The 26030-nt window shown below is 41.2% G+C and overlaps 1 protein-coding gene across 2 annotated transcripts in view; it reads left to right on the forward strand.

The window, feature by feature from the left end:
- TACR1 (tachykinin receptor 1) overlaps positions 1 to 26030 on the forward strand; it is a 348454-nt gene that overhangs the window by 299847 nt on the left and 22577 nt on the right. The window contains exons 3-5 of one of the 2 annotated variants that reach the window (XM_069766528.1): positions 7219 to 7369; positions 8809 to 8999; positions 16382 to 16434. In XM_069766528.1, coding sequence (XP_069622629.1) covers positions 7219 to 7369; positions 8809 to 8999; positions 16382 to 16434 — 395 coding nt within the window. Of the gene's footprint in view, positions 1 to 7218; positions 7370 to 8808; positions 9000 to 16381; positions 24677 to 26030 lie in introns of those variants that run through there. The other variant, XM_069766527.1, reaches the window with a different exon arrangement.

A 26030-nucleotide genomic window follows, 5' to 3' on the forward strand; every position in this document is an offset into this window, starting at 1 on the left:
ATGTCGACTCTTTAATGAGCCTTGTCTCATGACTTAGGATAATAGCCAAACCAGAATCTCAATTTGCAGACACTGTGTTTCGGGATACTGCCCCTCGTCAGTGCAAAGTGGAGATCTGGTTTGGCTGAGTGAGAGGCATCTGACCAGGATCCAAGAAGTTTAGTTTCTCCTTGCGGAGAGTGACATTATAAGCATGTCGAGGTGAGGAGACTTAAGGCTTGTTAAAGAGTCGACATTGACTGTTAGGATTGCTACTTCCAATAGGTGGCACTAGAGTTCTAGTCCTCTTCCTCTCTGAAGAGACAATTTGCATATTTTGCAGAAGAGCATTGCGGCTTTAAGTCTCCTCACCTCGACATGCTTATCATGTCACTCTCCGCAAGGAGAAACGATACTTCTTGGATCCCAGTCAGACGCCTCTCAATCAGCCAAACCAGATCTCCACTTTGCACTGATGAGGGGCAGTACCCCGAAACACAGTGTCTGCAAATTGAGATTCTGGTTTGGCTATTATCCTAAGTCATGTGACAAGGCTCGTTAAAGAGTCGACATTGACTTTTAGGATTGCTACTTCCAACAGGCGGCACTAGAGTTCTAGTTCTCTTCCTCTCTGAAGAGACAATCTCCAATATGCTCAAACCCAAGTAAATAAGCCACGTAAGATTTGAGATTTTGTTCTGTGGAATCATGAATCTTTTTGTACTTGTAGATCAGCGGTATGGCTGGAGGAGAAAGACTAAAGCATACGCTGAAAAGAATACTCTATAGTGAAGCATGGAGGTGGATCGGGAATACTATGGGCGGTTTTGCTTCCTCTGCCACTAGAAACATGTTGCACTTAAAAGGCAAGATGTTAGAAAATCCTAGAAGAAAACCTCATGCCCTCTGTGAGGGAGTTGAAGCTTGGGTGTCATTGGACCTTCCAATAGGACAATGATCCCACGCATACTTCAAAGTCCACCAAGGCTTGATTTCAAAAGATTCCTGAACGTTTTTGGAGTGGCCATCATAGTCGCCTGACTTGAACACCTTGGAAAATCTTTAGTGAGATTTGAAGATTGTGATTTGGCAAGAAAAAACAAGAATATTAGTGAACTGGAAGCCATTGCCCTTGAGGAATGGGCTATGATTCCTCAGGAACGCTATCAGTAGCTGATTTTTGCTATGAACTATATCTACAGTAGGTCATAGCAGCCAAAGGGGCTCTACTCAGTACTAATGAAGCTTGTATAGAAGGAGTTCAATAATTCTGATGGTATAAGTGCCATTTTTACATTTTTCTTCTTTGAATGGTTTATAGCAAACAGCAGAGAGTATTGGACATTTTGCTAGAAATGGAGAGTTAATCATTTTGATTCTAGCTGACTATACCATCCTCATGTGCTATACTTGTGCTGCAAAACAGGTTATTCATTGACTTCGTGCAGCATTCAGACTTACAACAGGCCCCTCTTGTATAGTCCACCGTGGCAGTGAAAAAGTCAATGGAAAAGACCCAGATACAAGAGAAGAATAATCTTTCATTGATTTCAATACACTAAAACTATGTCATCAGAACCGATTTTATATGATTTATGTGACATTGCGTGATTGTGCCAACCAATAAATTGTAAAGTCACCCTGGTACTCATCACGTGTCCCACCCCATGTTTGTATTATATGGATTCTGTGGTCGTGGATAAAGGGGGTAATAGTCAGGCTGCCATTAGTTTTTGCTCACTTCTTCTATAAATATCCTCTGGCGTACATCCAGGTGTGTTGTAAAACAATTGTACTTTTTCTGTGTAGACAGGACATCAGCAGACGCACAGTAATGGAGTTAGGGGTTTTGTTACCTGATAGCTTTCCAAATAGAACAGAATTGAGTTTAATAACCTAGAGAAATACACAGAAATTGCAGCAGATCTGACACATCCAATGTGTCACTATATAAAGGTAATATAGGATAAATGTCACATTTAAAACTGTAGGTTGTAGGGTTGAGCGACTTTTACTTTTTTAGGGTCGAGTCGGGTTTCGCGAAACCCAACTATCTCTAAAGTCGAGTCGAGTGAAATCGGCCGATTATGGCGAAAAGTCGGGGATCGACCGACACACGAAACCCAATGCAAAGTCAATGGGAATTTTTTTATTTTTTTTTTATTTTTTTATTTATTTTTTATTTTTTCTCTCTCTCTCTCTCTCTCCCCTCTGTCCCTGAACAAAAAAGCTGGTGTTACACATTGCAAATCGCTACAGCGCACAAGCGACAAGATGACGATAGGCGTCCACGCCCCTAAGACCTATGTCATCACTCTGCCCACGCTCCTTCATTGGCTGAAAAAATGGCGCCAAGCGCATCATACGAAACGCGACTTTTGCGCGAAAGTGGCGTACCGCATGGCCGACCCCACACAGGGACCGGGTCGGGTTTCATGAAACCCGACTTTACCAAAAGTCGGCGACTATTGAAAATGAACAATCCGTTTCGCTCAACCCTAGTAGGTTGTACAAAGGTAGCAGTTGCACTTTAGACCTGCCGTCTTAGGCTGTCCACATGCTCCTCTGCCAAAAAGAGAGATACAATTACTAGAAATGGCACATGGATGTGGGGGGCCTGATCCAGAATTTGAACTGGAGCCCAGTAGCTTCGTTCATGGGGATCAAGAAGCACTCTTCAAATCAAAGTTTTTATATTCTTAATATATTACACTTGTCATGTTATACCGCACTGTGTACTTACAATTGCTCATTTTGCCTTTCTCCCCAGTTAATTCTTCTCTTTTCTATGCTCTATGTAGAAACAGGAAATCTCTCATCCCTGCATTTATCATCCCCCTCTACAAGTCCTGACCCAGCTGCTCCCACCTCCCCCTGGCAAGGATTTTTGCAGTGACTTATGACTCATACAGGAAAAAAGTGACCCCCTGTTTCTACATAGAGCTTAAAAGGATTCAACTAGTCAGTTTTTAAGCACATGACGTCCTAGACCTAATAGACAAGAGAAGAATAAGCTGGGTAGAAAGGTAAAATGAGCAATTGTAAGTACACAGTGCTGTATAATATGATGATTGCAATACATTGAGAGGATAAAAATGTAGATGAGAGGAGGACTGCTTCTTTAAAAAATAAATAAAAACTAGGGAAGATTTTTTTTTAGTAAACCCATAACCAGGTATAATATCAAATTTCATTTTTCTAGAAGGAAAATATCTAAGCATTTCCAAGTATTAGATATGTTCTGAAATCTCTGGAAAGTACTTGACCCCCTGCATCAATAACATTCATATTGATTTCACAATTTAAATAACATGATAAATATAAGTTTACAGAACCCACTGAAATAGGATATGTGTCCAAAGTACATAAAAATGTTAAAAATGATCCGTAAGATCTTCACAGTTGCGTAAGTGAAGAATAAAGACTTTTTGATCTTCTGCCATAGATTAAAAAACTGCATTCTAACTAATCAAATCAGTCATAAAAACAAATTTGGCCATAAAGAGGACATAGATACATGGTAAGCGAGGGATCAGAGGCTCGGAAATACTACTCTGCTCAGAAACTTCATTATATCTGGTCAGTAGTTTTCCTCAAGGCGACACTGAAGACAAAGACTTCAGTCAACTACATCCTTATTGTCATCCTTCATATGAACCCTGCAAGCGATGTGTAAAGGAGCGCCCCCGACATATTGTAGACATTGTACGTTAAAGTGCATGGCCTGTGGGAACCAGCATGACACAGAGATTCATGGACCACCAGTCTACTGTTTGTCTTGTGTCACACCATTGTGAAGATTCATGTCTTACTGACAACGAGTAAATTGAGTAAAAGAACAGAGCTAGGGAAAGAGTTCTACAATACTAATCAAATGTATAAGATTTTCTTACAGTTTTTTTGTTTTTTGGTGTTTTTGGTCTTGCATTTTCATTTTTTGCTCCCCTTCTTCCCATTTTTTGGTCAAAATGGCCATATGAGGGCTTATTTTTTGTGGGATGAGTTGTACTTTTGAACGACACCATTGGTTTTAACATATCGTGTACGGGAAAACGGGAAAAAATGTTAAAGTGCTGTGAAATTGCAAAAATAAGTGCAATCCCACAGTTGTTTTTTGTTTTTTGTTTTTTTTCACTAGGTTCAATAAATGCTAAAACTGACCTGTGATTATGATTATGATTCTCCAGGACATTACGAGTTCATAGACACCAAACATGTCAAGGTTCTTTTTTATCTAAGTGGTGAAAAAAAATTCCAAACTTTGCAAAAAAAAAAAAATTGCGCCATTATCCGATACCCTTAGGTCTCCATTTTTTGTGATCTCAGGTTGGTTGAGGGCTTATTTTTTGCGTGCCGAGCTGGCGTTTTTAATTACCGTATACCATTTTGGTGCAGATACGTTCTTTTGATCGCCAGTTATTGCATTTTAATGCAATGTCGTGGAGACCAAAAAAACGTAATTCTAGCGGTTTGACTTTTCTTCTTGCTACGCCATTTAGCGATCAGGTTAATCCTTTCTTTATGTTGACATATCAGATGATTCTGAATTCGGCAATACCAAATATGTGTATGTTTGATTTTTTTATTGTTTTATTTTGAATGGGACGAAAGGGGGGTGATTTGAACTTTTATATATTTTTATTTTTTTTTTTGTATTTTTAAAAACATTATTTTTTACTTTTGGCATGCTTCCATAGTCTCTATGGGAGACTAGAAGCTGCCATAACCCGATCGGCTCTGCTACATACAGGCAATGTAGCAGAAATACTCACTTGCTATGAGCACTGACTACCAGGCGGCGCTCACAGCAAGCCGGCATTGACAACCACAGAGGTCTCCAGGAGACCTCTGGTTGTCATGCCAACCCATTGATAACCTGCGATCACGTGACAGGGGTCACCGATGGGCGGATTTCCAGCGCGATTGCTGTAAGCGCATGTTAAATGCCGCTGTCAGTATGAGTTTAAAAAACCCCATTGAGCAGTGAGAAAAGTGCAAGATTATACTGTTTATTAGTTTTTTTTTCTCACGACTTTTTCCCCTTTGGAGGCTCTATCTTTAGTTTTAAGTAATCTTTGAACTAGTGGATGGAGACTAGCTGTTATCATTAGAGATGAGCGGACCTAAACTTTAAAGATCTTGGTTGGTGAACTCCGAACACAGAATTTCTTTAAAGTCCCTTTAAATGTTGGGAGTTTCGCAGGGAGGAAAGAGAGAGAGAGAGTTTTCCAGCTCGATACCTATATGTTTTAATGAGGTTCAGATTCATGTTCAAGTTCTGGTAAAGTTCGGGTACACGAACTGAGCTTTGAACATAAAGTTTGGTTGAGTACTAGAACCCCAACTTCCACAGGTCCGCTCATCCCTAGTTATGATCTTACCATACACAGCACATACAAACATGAGAGATTCCTTCGCTTCTGTGTGTATGTGTCACATGTTCAGAAGCAGTAGCATGGAGGACATTATACAACAGAACTGAGCAGTGTAACTGTGAATCCAGCTCTGGTGTGTGATAGAACACTTACTAGAAAGCAGCAGCAGCTGTCAGTGGATGTCTGTGTCTTTATCGCGTCCACCCCTCTTTTCTCTCTGCTCTTCCCTCCAGCCCTCTCTGTAGACTTGAAAATGTAGCTGTAATCTGACATCTCATTAGGGGTCTCATTAGACTGGTTTTAGATGTTTTCAGAGTGAATGCTGAATTTAGGAGACGGAGAGAGGAAAAGTGGCTTATAAGTGGAGAAAGTAGTATAAATAAAAGGGGAGAAGCCAGCGCACGTGCACATATTAATTTTTAACTGTATATCAAAATGAGAAATTTAGCAAACAATTGATCAATTCTTTGAGTAGTATTATACTCTGAAAACACAAAGTTTATTACAAAGTTTCTTATATTTACTTGTACTAAATTTCCGTAACGTTTGCTACTATGATAGTGACCATTTATGTAGTCTTCTATGACAACTGTCTGCTTTACAGTGTAACAAGACGTACTACATCATGGCGATTGTTAGCACAAATGTGTTGTGATCAATTTCCACATACTTGGGCACAGCACTAATGGGGATATTAAATCACGTTTCTTGTTTCGAAAAGACAACATCAATGTCTAAACTGTTTATTTCTTGTAATAACATATTGTCAATACGTCCAGCAGATTGCACCCTGCCTTGTGTCTGCTAAATAAAGGAATTAAACTGTATATTTATCGGAAGAGTGTGTTTGGATGTGTGTCCCTCTTCCAGTAACATAATCAGTCATTAGAAGCTCTTAGAGGTTGCCGCACAAGCAGTCTCTGAAGTCGCTTGCCAACTCAAGTCATGTGCTGGACAACTGGATTTATGATCGATTGTGATGGCTTTGCGAGAAGAGTTACTGCCGCCTGTATATCACTGCTCAAGGTCTATGCAAGGGTGAAAGGATCTCTGTCATTTCCCACAACCTCTGGCACATCAGAAGTTTGGAGAGGTGAAGTCCATGTCACAAGATTTCTACTGATCTCACAAATAAATCTAGGAGAGTTGAGCAAAGCGTCAAACTCAACTCGGAATCTCAGTTGTGCCGCACTGAACTCAATAGTTTCATAGATAGTATGGCTGAAAAAAATACATATGTCCATCAAGCTTAAAGGGGTTGTCTAAGACCTATACATTGACTTCTTATCTCAGTATAGGTCATCAATGTCAGATCAGTGGAGATCTGCCAGCCATCAGTTGTTTGCATCTCCCACCGAGGCCGGATGTACACAATGTGAACAGCCGAAACTGCACAACTCTGTACACCGTGTGTTGGCTGATTTTGGGTACTGAATCTCAGCTCCCATATACTTCAATAGGAAATGAGCTACTGTACCTGAGAACGGCCACTACACAGTGTATGGAATTGTGCTGTTCTGGCTCCATTCGCTGTGTACATCCGAATGCAACAGAAGCGGCAAACAACTGACCGGTGGAGTTGCCAGGTGTCGGACCCACACCAATCTGATATTTAAGACCCATCCTTATGTAATCAATATCAAAGTAGTGGATTTTTTTTAAAGTATATGCCCCTATTACTCAGGAGCACTAGACTTTAGCCATGTATAGTGGTAGCCACAAAGTTCAAAACCCAATCACTAAATAAAAAGCTCATCTATGCAATGTGAATAGCTGAACGTCTCACATAATCCCATACATAGAAATCATCTTACAAGTTTTGTCCTTCAGATTATTTACCTGGTGATATATCTTATTCCTATAGGTACCAGGTTTCTGTTTTTTGCCTCATCTACATCCTGCCTTTGCTGGTAATAGGGTGTGCATACACCTTCATTGGGATGACTCTTTGGGCCAGTGAGATCCCTGGAGACTCATCAGACCGATACCACGAGCAGGTGGTTGCGAAACGTAAGGTAAGTGACATAGACATCTAAGCTGTGATACCATGGTGGACAATATATGAGCCCTTTGCAGTCTATTACCTCATCGTCATAAACAATGCCACCTGCTTTGGAGGTGGTAGTGGCCCCCTTACCTCTCGGGCCCCTGTGCAGCAATGGTGTGTCTGACCCTGCTGAGATACCAGGCATAGCCCATGAACAAGAAGCATGGCGCGGTGTTAGGAAAAGAAAAACCAAACCATCCCTTTACCACTGCTTATTTTTAACAGATTTATTTTGTTAATCCCAGGCAATCCCTTTATCCCCTTGGACTTTAAATATGGAAAAATGATGTCCAGTAGCATCATTTTCTACAACCTCCTGCTGGATTGTTTAGCTTCTTACATTAGAATGATTTGCACATTTAGCAATTTCCATTTATAGGAACACTTCGAGCAAAATGTATAACCTGCATTATTCCCAGTTATGGTCCTGAGGGAACAGGGCATGACACAGGGATTTACGGGAACGAAAACTGATCATCTCCGTGCCATGCACTGCCCCTCTGGCCTATGGTTTATCCCAGTAGAAGCAAAGTGGATAAATTTTTAACAAAACTAATCTATCCGCTGCGGACACTGACCTGCGGTGCCAATTTTATTTCCACAATATGTCAAATTACGATTTTAATGCAAGAGCTCACCTTTCACAATGCAGAGTGCAATATTTGGCAAATATGCAGCAAAATAAACAACAAAAACTGCAGAAAATCGGTTAGCAGAAAATAAGTAGACATGGACATATCCTAAGAGCGAGTTTACACTGGCCAAGGTGCGTCATTAAAAGACTGATGATTGCCTATGTTTGCTGACAGGCAGGAACATGTTTAGATAGGCCAACCGTGCTTCCAATTCACAGAACAATCCGCAATAGATTGTTTTCCGTGCAAACTGCCATTTTCTCAGCAGCACATGACCCCTTTATACAGGACAAGGTGCTGCCGAGAACAATCATTTTTAAGCAAGCTGAAAAAATCATTTCAACCGTTGAGTGAGCATCTGGCAGCCTATTTACAATGCACAATTATCAGGGTACAAACATTCCTAGGAACTCTCATTCCCAATAATTGTCTATATGTGAGTGTTTCCCATGACATAATATGGCATATACTAAAGAGGAATGGCATACATGGGTGTCCTCCACGAAGGAAGCCTCTCCTAAAGCCAGTGCCCCAAAAAAACACCTACTATTTGCCAGTGTCCATGCTAAAATATATGAAGACTGTCGGGACTCCAGACTCTGGAATGATGAGACCAAGATGAATGATGGCTTCAAAACTGTATGGGGTCCACCTTTAGTCTCAAACTCCAAGACATGCTGTAGTATGATAACGCCTTGTTGACCATTGAGTCTTATGTCTATTGATTGACCTGATCGATATGTGGCTAACTGCTCTTTTCTGCATCCATTAGGTTGTGAAGATGATGATCGTGGTGGTTTGCACATTTGCGACTTGCTGGCTGCCGTATCATATCTACTTTCTGCTGCAGATCCTCAGTTACAGCAATCAGAAGTTATCCCAGCAACTTTACCTGGCCATTATGTGGCTTGCAATGAGCTCCACCATGTACAACCCCATCATTTATTGTTGCCTGAATGATAGGTGAGTGTACCACACCTACTGCATTGGCTTGAGCCTATCTTATACCAGAGCGTCACTCTCTGCTTCGTGTACTGTGAAAAATACTTTTTATTTACAAGGGAAAGTACTAGATTCTTAATGCTTCACTCAATGGCTTCTTAGTATGGCTAAGACTGACCATAAATTTTAGATGGCAGCTGACAGCGTTCAGCTTGCTGCTATTCCTTGCAACCCTCCATGCACATGTACTCTCAGCTTGCTGGAGCATAAATTTCTTCTGACCGAGAAGACGAAAGTAAGTTAATGCCACACATCTTTGGTAGCAGGTTGTCTCCCAGGAGAACAAAATACCTAATTGGGAATGCATAACTTGGCAAGTCCCATTGTATCTGCTGTTGGGAAAGTCGGGACACTCCCATAAGCACTAGAGGGTCGGACAGTAATGGCAACATTGATGAATTTAATGACCAGTAATCTAATGTTTATGATAGCTTTATTATTTTAATATTCTATTAAACATATGCCCCAGTCATTATTACTTGTCTATCTATAGTTGTGTGAAAAAGTGTTTGCCCTTTCCTGATTTCCTATTCTTTTGCGTGTTTGCCACACTTAAATGTTTCATGTCAAAAATTTTCTGTGCTGTGTTGTGCATAAATATGTGATTCTTCAGAATTTCTATTAGTCTATGCCTGATGAACAGACCTGAGTAGTCTCGAAAGCTTGCAATTTGTTACCATCTTTTCAGTTAGCCATTAAAAGGTATCAACCACCGAGGACTCTCAATTCTAAATATTTTTCTATCCACTGCCTAACACGGTACCAAGATATATATATCTTTCCTGTATCAGATCACAAAACAAATTTATATATTAGACAAAGATAACACAAGCAAACACAAAATGCAGTTTTTAAATGAAGATCATTATTATTATTATTATTATTATTATTATTATTATTTATTTATATAGCACCATTAATTCCATGGTGCTGTACATGAGAAAGGGGTTACATACAGGGTTATAGATATCGTTTACAGTAAACAGGTTTACAGTGACGGACTGGTACAGAGAGGAGAGGACCCTGTCCTTGCGAACTTACATTCTATGGGATAGTGGGGAAGAGACAGAAGGTAGGGGTGAGGCGGCGGCTCTGGCGGTGGTGAGGCGGCAGCTCTGGCGATGGTGAGGCGGTGGCTCGGTTATTGTTGGCTGTAGGCTTTCCTGAAGAGATGGGTTTTCAGGTTCCGTCTGAAGGATCCGAGGGTGGTGGATAATCGGATGTGTTGAGGCATGGAATTCCAGAGGATGGGGGATATTCGGGAGAAATCTTGGAGGCGGTTGTGTGAGGAACGAATAAGTGTGGAGGAGAGTAGGAGGCCTTAAGAGGATCGAAGATTACGTGAGGGAAGATATTGGGAGATTAGTTCAGAAATATAGGGAGGATACAGGTTGTGGATGGCTTTGTAGATCAGTGTTAGTAGTTTGAACTGGATTCATTGGGGAATTGGGAGCCAGTGGAGGGATTTGCAGAGGGGAGAAGCAGGGGAGTAGCGAGGAGAGAGGTGGATTAGCCAGGCAGCAGAGTTGAGGACAGACTGGAGTAGTGCAAGAGAGTTAGCTGGGAGGCCACAGAGGAGGGTGTTGCAGTAATCGAGGCGGGAGATGATGAGAGCATGCACAAGAGTTTTGGTAGATTGTGGGCTGAGGAAGGAACGGATTCTGGCAATATTTTTGAGTTGGAGGTAACAGGAGGTGGCAAGAGCTTGGACGTGAGGTTTGAAGGACAGGGCAGAGTCGAGAGTTACCCCAAGGTAGCGGATTTCAGGTGCGGGAGAGAGCGTGATGCCGTTTACCATAATAGATAGATCGGGAAGGGGGGATGCGTGAGGTGGGGGAAAGATGATGAGTTCAGTTTTGTCTACATTGGGTTTTAGGAAGTGAGAGGTGAAGAAGGAGGATATGGCTGACAGACACTTCGGGATTCTGGACAGCAAGGAGGTGACATCTGGGCCAGAGAGGTAGATCTGAGTGTCGTCTGCATACAGGTGGTACTGGAAGCCAAGAGACTTTGTGAGTTGTCCTAGGCCAAGGGTATAGATGGAAAAAAGTAGGAGCCCTAGGACAGAGCCTTGAGGGACTCTAACAGAGAGAGGGCTGGATGAGGAGGTAGTGTGGGAGTGGGAAACGCTAAATGTGCGGTTGGACAGGTATGAGGCAATCCAGTACAGGGCAAGGTCTTTGATGCCAAGGGAAGAAAGAATCTGTAACAGTAGGCAGTGATCGACTGTGTCGAAGGCAGAGGACAGGTCAAGAAGGAGGAGGATGGAGAACTGTCTGTTAGCTTTGGCTGCGACTAAGTCATTAGTAATTTTTGTCAGGGCCGTTTCGGTGGAGTGGTGGGGGCGGAAGCCAGATTGAAGGTTGGAAAGGAGAGAGTTAGATGAGAGGTGGGAGGAAAGTTGAGCTGCTCAAGGAGTTTTGAAGCAAACGGGAGCAGTGATATGGGGCGATAGCTGGGCATAGCGGTTGGGTCAAGGTTAGTTTTTTTGAGGATGGATGTGATGGTGGCATGTTTGAAGGCGGAGGGGAAGGTACCAGAAGAGAGCGATAGGTTGAAAAGATGGATTAGAGCTGGAATGAGCGTGTTAGTGAGGTTGGGGAGCAAGTGGGAAGGGATGGGGTCAAGTGCACAGGTGGTGAGGTGCGATTTGGAAAAGAGGCGAGTAAGCTCTCCTTCAGTGATGTTGGAGAGGGAGGTTATTAGGGAAGGGCAGAGGTCTGGTATATGGAGTGGTTGGGGTGGTGGACAAGTAAAGGTTTGCCTTGTTTGGTCGATCTTGTTTTTGAAGTAGGTGGCAATGTCCTCGGAAGAGATGAAGGGAGTTGGAGGTGGCAGTGGTGGGCGGAGGAGAGAGTTAAATGTGCTGAACAGTTGTTTTGGGTTGTAGGATAGTTATGATACAAGGTTAGTGAAATAGGTCTGTTTAGCAGAGGTGAGGGCTGATTTGAAGTCAAGTGTAGCTTGTTTAAAAGCAGTGAAGTCATCTGGCAGGCATGTTTTCTTTCATCCCACTACTCATTATGACTCACGTCTTCCGACAATGCTCTACCCTCTTCTAGTGTATCCTCACCCATCCCCTGCAGACTGTGAGCCATCGCGGGCAGGGTCCTCCCTCGTTATGTACCTGTGTGCCTTGTTTTTTGCTCATGTTTAATGTATTTGTCTATATTTGCCCCGTATTCACATGTAAAGAGCCATGGAATAAATGGCGCTATAAAAATGTATAATAATAATAATTATTAAGGGAAAAAGAAATCCAAAGCTACAGGGCCCTGTATGAAAAAGTGATTGTCCCCTAAACCTAATAACTGGTTGGGCCACCCTTAGCAGCAACTGCAATCTAGCATTGCGATAACTGGCAATGAGTCTTCTTCAACACTTTGGAGGAATTTTGGCCCACTCATCTTTGAAGAATTGTTATAATTCAGGGACATTGGAGGGTTTCTGAGCATGAGCCGCATTTTTATGGTCATACCACAGCATCTCAATCCGATTAAAGTCAGGATTTTGACTAGGCCAGTCCTAAGTCTAAATTTTGTTTTTCTTACACCATCCAGAGGTGGACTTACTGGTGTGTTTTGGATCTTTGTCCTGCTGCTTAACCCAAGTGAGCTTCAGCCTGAGGTCATGAACAGATGGCAGGACATTCTCCAGGTAGGCTGTAGAATTTTTGGTAGACAGCAGAATTCATGGTTTCATTTATCATAGTAAGTCTTCCAGGTCCTGAAGCAGCAAAACAGCCCCAGACCATCACACTGCCACCACATTTTACTGTTAGCATTATGTTCCTTTTCTAAAATGCTGTGTTACTTCTACGCCAGATGTAATGGGACATACACCTTCCAAGAAGTACAGTTTTTGTCTCATCAATCCACAGAGTATTCTCCCAAAAGTTTTGGGGATTATCAAGATGTTTTCTGGCAAAACTGAGACGAGCCTTTAAGTTTTTATTGCGTAGCAGTGGTTTTTGTCTTGGAACTCTGCCATGCATACCATTTTTGCCCAGCCTCTTTCTTATGGTGGAGTCACGAACACTGACCTTAATTGAGGCAAGTGAGGTCTGTAGTTCTTTGTATGTTGTTGTGGAGTCTTTTGTGACCTCTTGGATGAGTCTTCGCTGCACTTTTGGGTAATTTTGGTTGGCTGGCCGCTCCTGGGAAGATTCACCAATGTTCCATGTTTTTGCCATTTGGGGATAAAGGCTCTTACTGTGGGTCTCTGGAGTCCCAAAGCTTTAGTTTTAGTAATGGCCTTATAACCTTTTCCAGACTGACAGATCTCAATTTGTTTCTTATTTGTTCCAGAATTTCTTTGGATTACTTCATGATGTCTAGTTTTTAAGGATATTTTGGTCTACTTCACTTTGTCAGGCAGATCCTATTTAAGTGATTTCTTGGTTGAGAACAGTTGTGGCAGTAATCAGGACTGTGTATGGCTAGTGAATTTGAACTCGCCTTCCCAAAGATGTAATCAACCACAATTAATTTAGATTTTAAGGGGGAAGGGAATCACTTTTTCACACAGGGCCCTTTAGGTTTGGATTTCTTTTTCCCTTAACAATAAAGATCTTCATTTAAAAACTGCATTTTGTGTTTACTTGTGTTATCTTTGTCTAATATTTAAATTTGTTTGGTGATTTGAAACATTTAAGCGTGACAAAGATGCAAAATAATAGGAAATCAGGAATGGGGAAACATTTTTTCACACAACTGTATATATACAGTTCAATTTCTTAGTCATTGACAAACATTGAAAAAAAAAAGTATACTGCCCTTTTTACATCTTTTTGGTATACAGTACACTCTAAAGACATTTCACAACATCGAAGAAGCACAATAGGAATAAAGGTGGCCAGCAATCTGTCCACCTTCAGATCAGCATGGGCCCGCTCTAAAGCATTGAGCGTGCTGGTGTCGCTCATTACCTAGATACGCAGCCACTCTGAGACCCTATGGAAGCCAGTAACATAGGCAATAAACCATAAATTATGGAATTTTAACATCCACCCATTCTTGAGAACAGAGAGGATTTTCAATAAGAGATAGCATTCTAAAGTTGCTTATTTTTACAAATACATTTAACCATTTGAGAACCTTATACAACCCCTTTAAGTTCTTGTATGCCATGATCTGCAGTACCAGAAACTCCCCAAAGACAAGAGTGGCACTGTTTCTTCATAAAGAAAGAATTGTTTTCTAATATTATCAAATCTTACAATATTTTAAGGCATAATAAAGCTGAAATAAGAAATGCAGCTAATAAAAAGACATAGACTATAAAGCAAGGTGCAAAAAATGAGTAATCCTCTTCAGTCAATTTATCAGCAATCAGAGCACCTTTCTATATCACAATAAAGGTTTTTTTGTGGGAGCCGGTAGTAAGGTAATAGATAAAAATAATAGTATTAAACCGGCATTTTATACACCATATAAACAATTTCTTTTTAAGTATAGTGATATAAAAATGTAATTGGTGCTGCAGGACATCTGCTGCCATAGAGAAAATCCATTTAGATTTGTATCATCCATTACTACAGGCCATGATGATGTGTTTTGTTACAGAAAATCTTATTAAATTATGATTTCTCCAACCTGGTTGTATAAACTTCTTCTAACCAATAAGAAAAAGTAATTTTGTTATGCTGTATGACATTACTAGTGATAGCAAAGGGGGTAACAGTCACACCTAGACCCTGGTGCCTGGCAGGATGCAGTGGCACATAGAATGATTGTCATGGGACATGATATGCTGGCAGCAGTTTAATAGCTGGAAACTTGAAGGCGGGTTTCCTTTAGATCGCCATTCCACCTTTTATTTTTTATTTCAGTGCTGGAGTGCTACTAATATTGCATGTTCCTTGCCCCTAGCATTATTCTTACCTGCCGCTGTCTTCTGCTGTTCCTGTTGCCGCTCCACTCCAGTTCCATCTTGTGACTGCAGCTCTTGACTGAGTAGAAGTCAGACGTAACGGTTACAAGCTCTCAGTGCAAGTCTATGAAAGTCTAATTCTGGCCTCGTTCTGGCTCTCATAGATGTGGAAGCGGTGAAGATGGCGTTCCATTCTCTGACATTCCGAGTGGTTAATAGTATTATATAGTAATGTATGTTATCTCAAAGCAAATCCACTTGAGGCTGTAGTATAGCATAAACAGGGTTAACTGTAATGGCCGGCCCTGATTGGGGACAGTGGAACTAAGAGTTATTACCAAATTCATGAAGTGTCAAGTACAAGGGAGTGTGGTGAAGTGCTAGCAGTGGTTATATGCAGTGGGCTGCAAGGGCCAACATGAGTCTGTTACTCGGGCCTCTGGATTGCCAAAAAACCCTTCTGTGTGAATTCGTCTGTGACCTCAAAATGGACATTAGGGCCTTTGGGCGCACTAAGCCTGCAGTGCTGCATGGAAAGATGGACTCATACTCTCAGAGGTGGAAGGTAATGAAATCCGGGTGCACTGCCTTTGGTGAGAAGAATTCATAATGCTAGAGGAGTTAGCAAGAGGGATGCTCTACCCAGACCGAGAACAAGGGCTGAAGTTCTGTCCGGTATCTGTGGGAAAGACTGTAACCTGTTGTGCCCTATCACACACGGTTCACTGTAATGACAGCAAACTGTTCAGTAAAAGTTTGACTGTTATAAAGTATTCGGTGTCCCCTGGATTGTGTGCTGTGAAGGTTCTGGAAGATGGAAGCCTGGAGCAAGAGGAGTCCTATGGGCCACAAGTCTGTGTGATGCACTTAACACATAGCAGCACACCGGGCCTGGGACGTGATTTACCTGTATGGTGCCAGAGAGTTAAGAAGCAGCGGCTCATCCACAGCTGCCTCGCTCAGGCACCTTACATTGAGTTGTCACCTCCGGCTCATCCAGAAAATACTGGAGCGTTGCGGCAGGTCACAACCTACAGAAGACGACCGAAGCAGCGTCTATAACTGAAATAGACCATAGCTGATAAGTATATTCCTACAGACAGGGAACTTACATTAGTGACACCACTCCGGCGGTGAAATAAAAAAATATACAAAACACTGGAGCGGTGCTTTAAGCTGAAGACCTAAGCAAACCATTACGGGCTGGTTGATAGGCATTAAAAAGCCATAGCATCCAGTCTTGTCTCCAATTACTCTGCGACCTATATCAAGGCATTATGCTCGCGGTAGAAAAGTGAAAAATCAAGTGCTTATTTTCACCTGTTATGATTTTGTTTTAAAAAAATACGTAAAATGTTTTTTTCCATTCACCGGTTTTCCCCTATGTAATTAATATTTCTACAAATGATCAGACATTGCCTTTGAACTAAGAAGTGTGAATAAAATGAAAGTTCTCCTTTCTTTATCCCAAGGTTCCGTATAGGATTTAAGCATGTCTTTCGATGGTGCCCGTTCATCCGTGCGGGTGAGTATGAAGGTCTGGAAATGAAATCTACACGCTACCTTCAAACCCAGAGCAGCATGTACAAAATCAGTCGTATTGAGACCACCGTATCGTCTGTCCTAAGTGCCAACGATGAAGAAGCCGAGGAGAATGGGAAGAGCAACAAACGTCTGTCATTGGACCTCACTTCCAATGGTTCTTCTCGCAGTGTCTGTAAGACCATGTCTGACTCATCCAGCTTCTACTCTAATAATTTATCATAAATTATGTCCCACCAACACCAGGATATCCCTAGGTGTTCATTCCGTGGTTCGAACCGGCGCTAGGCTACTTAACCCTTACTATGGGGTACTATCATTTTTTATCCATCTTTGCCCTGGCTACAAGTGAAATTGTTTACAGTGTCGGGGTCTTTTCTCTTCCTTTTGTGATTGAGAGATGTTTACATCCTGACAAGTTTTCCATCTGTAGATATTTTATTTAGGTTTCTCCAAATATGAAGGTCAAGGTCTAGGAGATACTGACCCCAGTCGTAATCTTGTTATATTTTCCACACATTTAACAAACTCCCAACATGAAATCTAAATAATGTCAATGTGACAAAAGAAAAATAACACGGCACCACTACCTATACTTCCCTGAAATGCCTACTGCTATGTGCCGCTGCAGGGTCCAAAAACACCAAAAACGGACATTCGGGTGCACCATAAGAATTCAAATACGAACATCCAAGCAGAAAAAATTGAAGTGCACTCACCAGTCCTTATGAATTACGAGCCTTTATTGGAAATACATGCAGGTAATTTTAAAGGGAGAACGTGGAAGGAACGGATGACGGCCGTTTCGTGCTGCTGCACTTCTACGGGTCCGAATTCGGACCTGTAGAAGTGCAGCAGCACGAAACGGCCGTCATCCGTTCCTTCCACGTTCTCCCTTTAAAATTACCTGCATGTATTTCCAATAAAGGCTCGTAATTCATAAGGACTGGTGAGTGCACTTCTATTTTTTCTGCTTGGATGAAATCTAAATAGTTTTCATTTTTTTGCACCTCAGGAAGTGATGCGTGTTCCTTGAAGACCACATTTCAAGATGTCATAGCTGGGATTGAGTTGTTTTTATTAAGTAGTTCACTTTGTAGTCCCCTCAGAGATGACCCAAATATCATAATGATGATGCAAAATCCTAAAAAGGGAAAAATTTATAACATATATCAAACCTGTCTCTGGATTCTTGTACAATAAACCACCACCATGTCAGCATAATACTGAGAAATAGCTTAGTGAGCATGCCCATGTCACCAGTGAAGGGAGGTGTATAGGCTTCGGCTTCATTTACACAATGCGTATGCGCAATATGCTCCTTGACTCTTCTCCAGTACTTTACATATGTCATTCTGGGTTATATAAATCCCTCTAAGTAACAGAGGCATATTTTGAAATGCTATTTTCCAGCAGTATACCAACATACAAGTGGTTAATGTACACAAATCTAATCACAGGTATAATTAAAGGAAATCTGCCACCAGGTTTTCGTTATTTATCTGAGAGCAGCATAATCTAGGAAAAGACACCCTGATTCCAGCGATGTATCACTTAGTCTACTGGGTACAGCAGTTATGATACAGTCAGAGATTTTAGATGTAGCGTGTAGCAGAGCTCAGAAAGCTAGCCCTGCCCACTGAGCTGCTTATCAGAGGAGGGAGCATGGTCGGACCAGGATGCACAGGAGCACTAGTCCAGCAGTGATGATCTCCTGCTGATAAAACACTCATTGTACTGAAACAACACCGCACAGCCTAATAAGTGATGCATCACTGAAATCAGTATCTCATTAAATAGCAAAAACCTGCTGAGAAATTGATTTTAAATGGAAATTCCCAGTCCTTGTATGGGACTTCATTTAGAGCTTTCATTGATCAGAGAAAACATCCAAGATGGAAAATGGAGGCTGAACCTATAGGCAAAGCTCCCCGGGAATAAATCTATCTCATATTAGCCAAATTAGACCCTCATCTGTATCCATGGCTGTCTGATTTGGCATATAGGAGATAGTTTTCCCATTTCCCATAATAATTTGAGGCCATAATGTAGAATCAATTATTTTTTTTGAATCTACCTTTACATTTTTTTTTATGAAGAAAGAAGTTTGGGTTCCATGAAATCGGAAAAATGTTTTGAGGGGTTCCTCCTAGTTACCAGACCAATGATCCAAAATGATAAAACTGTGAATTAAAATGCAGACCATGACAGGCTACCTATGTGCCAGCCAGATCCTAATAATATTCCTGTTGTATGAACTGTCGGGATCATTCGTCTCCAGTGACAGTAATGGGGTCAGGACCAGGCGCCTATAAACACTGGTTAGTGAAGGATGTTACACGCTGTTTAAACAAGAGGTTCAGTCCAGATACTAATCGCTGCCTCCAAGAAAGCTTCCCTTTCTGAAAGACTGACCTGTTTCTCGTTCTGTAAATCTATTTTTCAGGATGAAGCTGTTGTCTAGAGAGGGCTTGTCTGCTACTGATTTTTTTTCTCTGGCATGATTGGTTTTAAAACAATAGATGGAGGCATACTCATCCGTGGCACCACCAATGGTCCAGTGCAGTTCACTTCTGAGGTCTCCAGAAGTGATGTCTGCTTTATTCGAAAGTCACCAGGACCACACCAGCCTGTGACTGCCTGCAGCGGTCAGGTAAACCAAAGACGGTGTCATCAGAAAAACCTCTGGTCACACGCTCTTCTACTTATCTCACAGGTTGCAGCGGTCCTGATGACTTCCAGAACAGACACGGCTTGAGGAGTCGGTGCAGGACGTCTAGCACTGTCTGGATCTGTGGAGGTGCTAGAATATCAGTATGTCTCCATTTATGGTTTTAAAACTAGCCATGCCTAGGAACAAAATCACTGTATTATTGGACAATCTGTTAAGCACATTGATGAAGGAAGGAAATAAAAACACTTCGTTTTCCAGGCACCTATGAAACTGAATGTTAACCCACAAAAATAGGAATCTGGCTTAAAACATAAAATTAAATATAAGTGAACTCTTTACAAAACTAGATTTGATTGTTCTACTGTTTTCTTTAGTTTCTGGCTTTTTTGTCTATACAGAATACAGTGACACCTACAGGCTGCAATTCATTGAATTAAATGTTTTCCGATTTGTTCATAACTTGTAATAATGGATCTTAAAAATACAAAACCCTCATATGTAAAAGTGGAAAAGAACAGATTATTGCCCATTATTAAGGATCATGAACTGACTTTATACACTCCTGTATAGAGGTAAGGTAGCCTATATAAGCCTGTGCAATAAAGTAAGTTTGGCAAATGATAGAATTTGATTTTCACAGAAACAACTTACATATTTTAATATGTTTTATTTTAATAAAAATTCAAGTCTGTGCCTTGGGAGCATAAGTGATGGTGGTCCCACTTTATAAACAGGGACAGGGCAAAGGGGTCAACTGACCATTAGGGCGTTATATATCAGTGCCCACGGGCACTTTTGCCGTAGAGGTTTATGACCCTGCATTATGTCTGGTAAAGTAGGTAAGGTCTCTGTATTTCCCGGACCCCATTGGGAATACTCCCCTGAGATCAGTCCAAGGGTTGTCCCCTGATCACCATTTCGGCTGTTATTAAGCATTGGGGAGACCCTCTAATGAGTACCTAAAGCTAAAATTGCCCTCTGCCTTATGCTACTATAGTCGTTATTCCCTAAAATGCATCTAATGTGTTGTGTGTTTTTTTATAAATATTAAAGAGTTCAATTGTATTTAATTTTATTCAAAGACACAAAAAATAAATCTTTAATGGTATTTGTCCATTTATGTTCAGACGTGTCCTAAAGTCTGATTAAAGGGGCTTCTCTTTTCCATGCTATATGGTAACATGCAATATTAGTAGTTAAGGAGATTTTATCTAGCTTAGCAAAAATAATTTAAAAAAACAATTAAAAGTTCAATTTATGTCTTTCAAAAATATCCATGGCCAAGGGACATGGAGGAGATCATGGGTTATTTCTATGGGAGTAGAATTACCCGAACGTACCTTATAGTTATAGTGTTCTTAGAAAGAAAATTATTATACAATGCAATTACTCTTTTAAAGCAAAAAAATGAAAAACGTGCAATATGCTGTGTCACTATATTCTATTTGAATGTATATATTCAATATTAATATTCGAAAGCCCTATTTTGATATCCTGTCCAGTCCACACCGACGATAGTCCAGGATGTCCAAGGTTGATCCAAGAAATTAAGATTTGAGGAATTATCCTCACATAAGAGAGTTGGTGGTCCAAGAAAACAGTTTCTCTATGAGGTTAAAGTGGTATTCCCAACTTATAAAGTCAAGTCATATTAGTCTTTATAATCGGTGGTAATTCGACCTTCGGGACCCTCACCGATCCTGGGACTGAAAGAGCCATAGAGATAATAGCGCTGTATCCCCTTCCTTCACAAGCTCTTCATTCTCAGGGTCAATGATGGTCCTAGAAATTATGAGAAAAAAGGCAATATACTAGTAATATAAAATCAATCATTAAGCTGGGGATAACCTTAAAGGGTTTATCCAAGACTAAATGATTTTTTACTTTCAGACTAAAACTAGAAAACTAACAGGTAGGTAGCTGCGAACTAGTTGGCAACTACCTGCCTGTCCTACCCAACGTCGGTTCAGAGCAGTCGCTTCGTGCCAACATAGTAACGCTTCTTCCGGGGAGCTCTATTGACAGATCGGGACTTCCTACATCATGCTATTGACAGACGGCTCTCCGCAGTTATGCAGCAGGGAGCTGGCTGTCAATCAGCATGACATCAGTCACGCCAAGTCAACAGAGCAGAGGGAAAGAGAAGCCTCTGTCAGTGGAAGCCGCTATTAACAGACGGCTCTCCGCAGTTATGCAGCAGGGAGCTGGCTGTCAATCAGCATGACATCAGTCACTCCAAGTCAACAGAGCAGAGGGAAAGAGAAGCCTCTGTCAGTGGAAGCTGCTATTAACAGATGGCTCTCCGCAGTTATGCAGCAGGGAGCTGGCTGTCAATCAGCATGACATCAGTCACTCCAAGTCAACAGAGCAGAGGGAAAGAAGCCTCTGTCAGTGGAAGCCGCTGAATTGTCGTTGGGAGTGGTCAGTGATTGCTCTGTGCTGGCAATAATTTGCGGTCTGGAGAGCAGGCAGGTCTTTGGGCCCTCAGTAAAAATTAATATAGTCCTGGATAACACCTTCAAGGTCTCAAAAAAAAGCATTTTCTTTGACTCTCCTGGACTAGAATAAAGCCTTGCAAAACATCTTTCCAAATCCCAAATTTCAGTTTCTTGGACCAGTGGGCGTTTGATAAAAGATATTCAGGTTACCTGAATTTTTTGGGTTTGGAGCAGAATTTAGCTTTAATAGTAATATGCATTAATGCTACTTTTATGATTTTATTTTGTAAATTTAGTTACTTGACATGTATATTGTGATGGGATTTAGCAATTCTACTTTGTGTCTCTTTTTTTTTTAACTCTACTTTATTAAGTGCCGAATGTTTTTTCTTTACAAAGTAAGCACATTAAAAAAAAAAGAGGAAAAACAGTATTTTCCACACATTCCTGCTGCTTCCGTCATGGAGAAAACACAAGTGTTGATCAAAATCTAATATATTCTTCATAGATGTATATTTTGCATTCAAAAGGACACTGCCTTTATTCCACCTATTTGCAAATGCTCCATCATAGCCTCTGTGGTTCATTTCGCAGTTCTATATATTTTTTTTTATTTTATTTCAAAAACATCATATAATGTTGTAGAAGTGAAACCTAGGTTTCTTGTATGCCTTCAGAAGAATATAGTGTTTAACAAAAGATTCTAACAGGGTATTTACTGAATATAAATGTGAAAAATATGTGAATAAAATATATCTTGAGCCACCCGTACTTCCGTATTATAGTGCAATGGAACATTCTCGCGAGGGTTGGTGGCCATTGTTGATATGATGTATTTGGTGTTCTCTGATAGAAAGTTCCATTCTAGAGGGAATGTATGTAGAGTATAGCCTAGAATGAAGCCATCAGATGGTTACTGCTTTAATTACCAGTGTATATAAACCCTTAGACTTAAAGGGAATTTATATTTTGGTGTATTTTTTGCAATGTAGAATTCAGGCATAAAGTGGTGGTCCAGGACTTCAGGATACAGTGGGTACGGGAAGTATTCAGACCCACTCTTTGTTTCATTGCAGCCATTTGGTAAATTCAAAAAAGTTCATTTTTTTAACATAAGTGTACACTCTCAGTCTCCACCCCATCTTGACTGAAAAAAACAGAAATGTAGAAATTTTAGCAAATTTAATAAAAAAGAAAAACTGAAATATCACATGGTCATAAGTATTCAGACCCTTTGCTCAGACAATCAGATTTAAGTCACATGCTGTCCATTTCCTTGTGATCCTCCTTGAGGTGGTTCTACTCCTTTATTTGATTCCAGCTGTGTTTAATTAAACTGATAGGACTTGATTTGGAAAGGCACACATGTCAAACCAAATGAGAATCATGAGGTCAAAAGAACTGGCCAAGGAGCTCAGAGACAGAATTGCGGCAAGGCACAAATCTGGCCATGGTTACAACAGGATTTCTGCAGCACTCAAGGTTCCTAAGAACACAATGACCTCCATAATCCTTAAATGGAATAAGTTTGGGACCGCCAGAAGTCTTCCTAGACCTTGCCATCCAGCCAAACTGAGCAATTGTGGGAGAAAAGTCTTGGTGAGAGAAGTAAAGAAGAACCGATCACTGTGGTTCACCTCCAGAGATGCAGTAGGGAGATGAGAGAAAGTTCCACAAAGTCAGCTATCACTGCAGCCTTCCACCAGTCGGGCCTTTATGGCAGAGTGGTTCGACGTAAGCCTCTCCTCTGTTCAAGACATGAAAGTCCAAATAGAGTTTGCTAAAAAACAAATGAAGGACTCACAGACTATGAGAAGTAAGATTCTCCGGTCTGATGAGACAAAGATAGACCTTTTTGGTGATAATTCTAAGCGGTATGTGTGGAGAAAACCAGGCACTGCTCATCACCTGCCCAATACAATCCCAACTGTGAAATGTGGCAGCATCATGTTTTGGGGGTGTTTTTCAGCTGCAGGGACAGGACAACTGGTTGTCATTGAAGGAAACATGAATGTGGCCAAGTACAGAGATATCCTGGATGAAAACCTTTTCCAGAGTGTTCTGGACCTCAGACTTGGCCGAAGGTTCACCTTCCAACAAGACAATGACCCTAAGCACACAGCTAAAATAATAAAGATGTGGTTTCAGAACAACTCTGTGACCATTCTTGACTGGCCCAGCCAGAGCCCTGATCTAAAATCAATTGAGCCTCACTGGATGGACCTGAAAATGACTGTCCACCAACGTTCACCATCCAATCTGACTGTACTGGAGAGGATCTATAAGGAAGAATGGCAGAGGATCCCCAAATCCAGGTGTCAAAAGCATGTTGCATCATTCCCAAGAAGACTCGTGGCTGTACTACCTTAAAAGGGTGCTTCTATTCAATACTGAGCAAAGGGTCTGAATACTTATGGCCATGTGATATTTCAGTTTTTCTTTTCTAATAAATTTGGAAAAATTTCTACATTTCTGTTTTGTTTCAGTCAAGATGGGATGCAGAGTGTACATTAAAGAGAAAAAAATGAACTTTTTTGAATTTACCAAATAGCTGCAATGAAACAAAGAGTGAAAAATTTAAAGGGGTCTGAATACTTTCCGCACCCACTGTAGGTCATCAATGTCTGATTGGTGAGGGTGTGACACCTAGCACCCCAACGATCAGCTGTTTCTGGTGTTGGCGGCTGGAACTGCTCAGTTACAGAGTTTAACAGCTCTGTTGATAGTATAGTGGCCGCGGGTGGGTACTGCACATCTGCCCCTTATTCAAATCATTAGGGGGTGGATGTACAGTACCCAGCCGCGGCCACTATTGATGAAGCTGTGCTGTACAGGTCCGACACTGGGAACAGCTGATCGGCGGGGGCGCTGGTTGTTGCACCCCCACATATCAGACATTGATGACCTATTTTAAGGATACGCCACCAAGATGTTGTTGTGCAGCCTTCCTGATAAACCCAGTATATAACTTTGTACGTTGTGCTCCATGAGCTGTTATGTAGATGTGCTGTATATGAGTATGATCTGCCTTTGTTATATCTGTAAAACGCTGTACATGTTTTCACTGTTCAGACAAAAGCAGTATTTTCACAAATAAACATGTTGTTTCATTATGTGGACTGTAGTGGAGAATTGTAATCTTGCATTGAAGGGAGATTCATTTGGAAGGGAGTGCCCAAAGGCAATTCTCTAAAGGCGATTTACCTGAATTTCGCACCTACATATGTCACCATTTCTGCGCATAGGGCACTTGTGACACAAAATCAATTTTGTCAACGTTTTGGAAACAATTTTTATTTTCACTGACTTGATTTTGTCAGTTTTGGTAATATTTTTTGCTGTATTTGTCAATTCATACTTTTTCCTTTTTCTGAATAGGCGGACAGTGCAGGTATTTGGCTTTGTATATGAAAAATCTAAGGGTAAATTAACTAAGACTGCCATAAAGGGAACCTATCATGTAAATAACATTACTAACCTGCAAATATGGGGCTAGTCTGCAGGTTATTAGCGTTCTGACACTGTGCGGCCACTGCACTGAGAGCCCCACTTCCAGGAGGAAATAAACTTTATTACCATCCGCACCGGTGCCGGTATAGGTTCAGTCGTTGCTCTAATAATGAGCTCTAATGGTGAGCCGGCTGTCAGTCAATGCTGGGGGCGCTATTACAGCCATCATTCTCTATACCCAGAGCAGTGACTGAGACTGTGTCGGCACCACCCCTATAACTGGAAGTTGAACGCTGCCGGGGAAAATAAAGTTAATTTCCTCCTGGCAGTGGGGCTCTCAGTGCCGACACCGCACGGTGTTAGAATGCTATGAACCTCCAGATGAATTCCATATCTTCAGGTTAATACCAATATTTTACATGACAGGTTCCATTTGAAGTGGTTGATAGTTTAAAAGGGTTATCCACTTTTGGGTACTTTTTCTTCTTACGACAATACATGTATGCTTTTTTTGCTTAATTTTCTTTCTATAGCCTCAACGTGACATGTTTATGTCTATCTTTACAATGGGTTAAATGAGAGTCTGTCAGTAAGCTCGTTCATATGGTCTAAAGGGAGAGTTTCTAACTCTTTTATCTGTCCTTTTTTGAGCTTATCTCATCTGATTTATGACCACCGACCACAACAAAAGTTGAATGTGCAAGGACACAAAGAGCCTATGAAAGCCAAACGGTCTTTGTCTCCATCTCCTCCATTGTGTCAGGAAATGAGACTGCACGCAGATGTCATCCGTGTGCAGCCTAATGTATTCCTTACACTCATTGACTTGCATGTCTCAGTGTGATCCGAATATCAGATCAAACTCAGGTATTAGACATGTGCCCGAACCCATAGACTAACAGTGGTCCGAGCACGATTTGATGTTTTGTCGGATCGTAGTTGTCTGTATGAGCCCTCCATCTTATTATACAGCCGGCAACGTAAAGGTAAAAAAAGAGCACGCAAAAGCCAAACAAA

This window comes from Ranitomeya imitator, chromosome 4 (assembly GCF_032444005.1).
Source record: "Ranitomeya imitator isolate aRanImi1 chromosome 4, aRanImi1.pri, whole genome shotgun sequence".
Classification (NCBI taxonomy): Eukaryota; Metazoa; Chordata; class Amphibia; order Anura; family Dendrobatidae; genus Ranitomeya; species Ranitomeya imitator.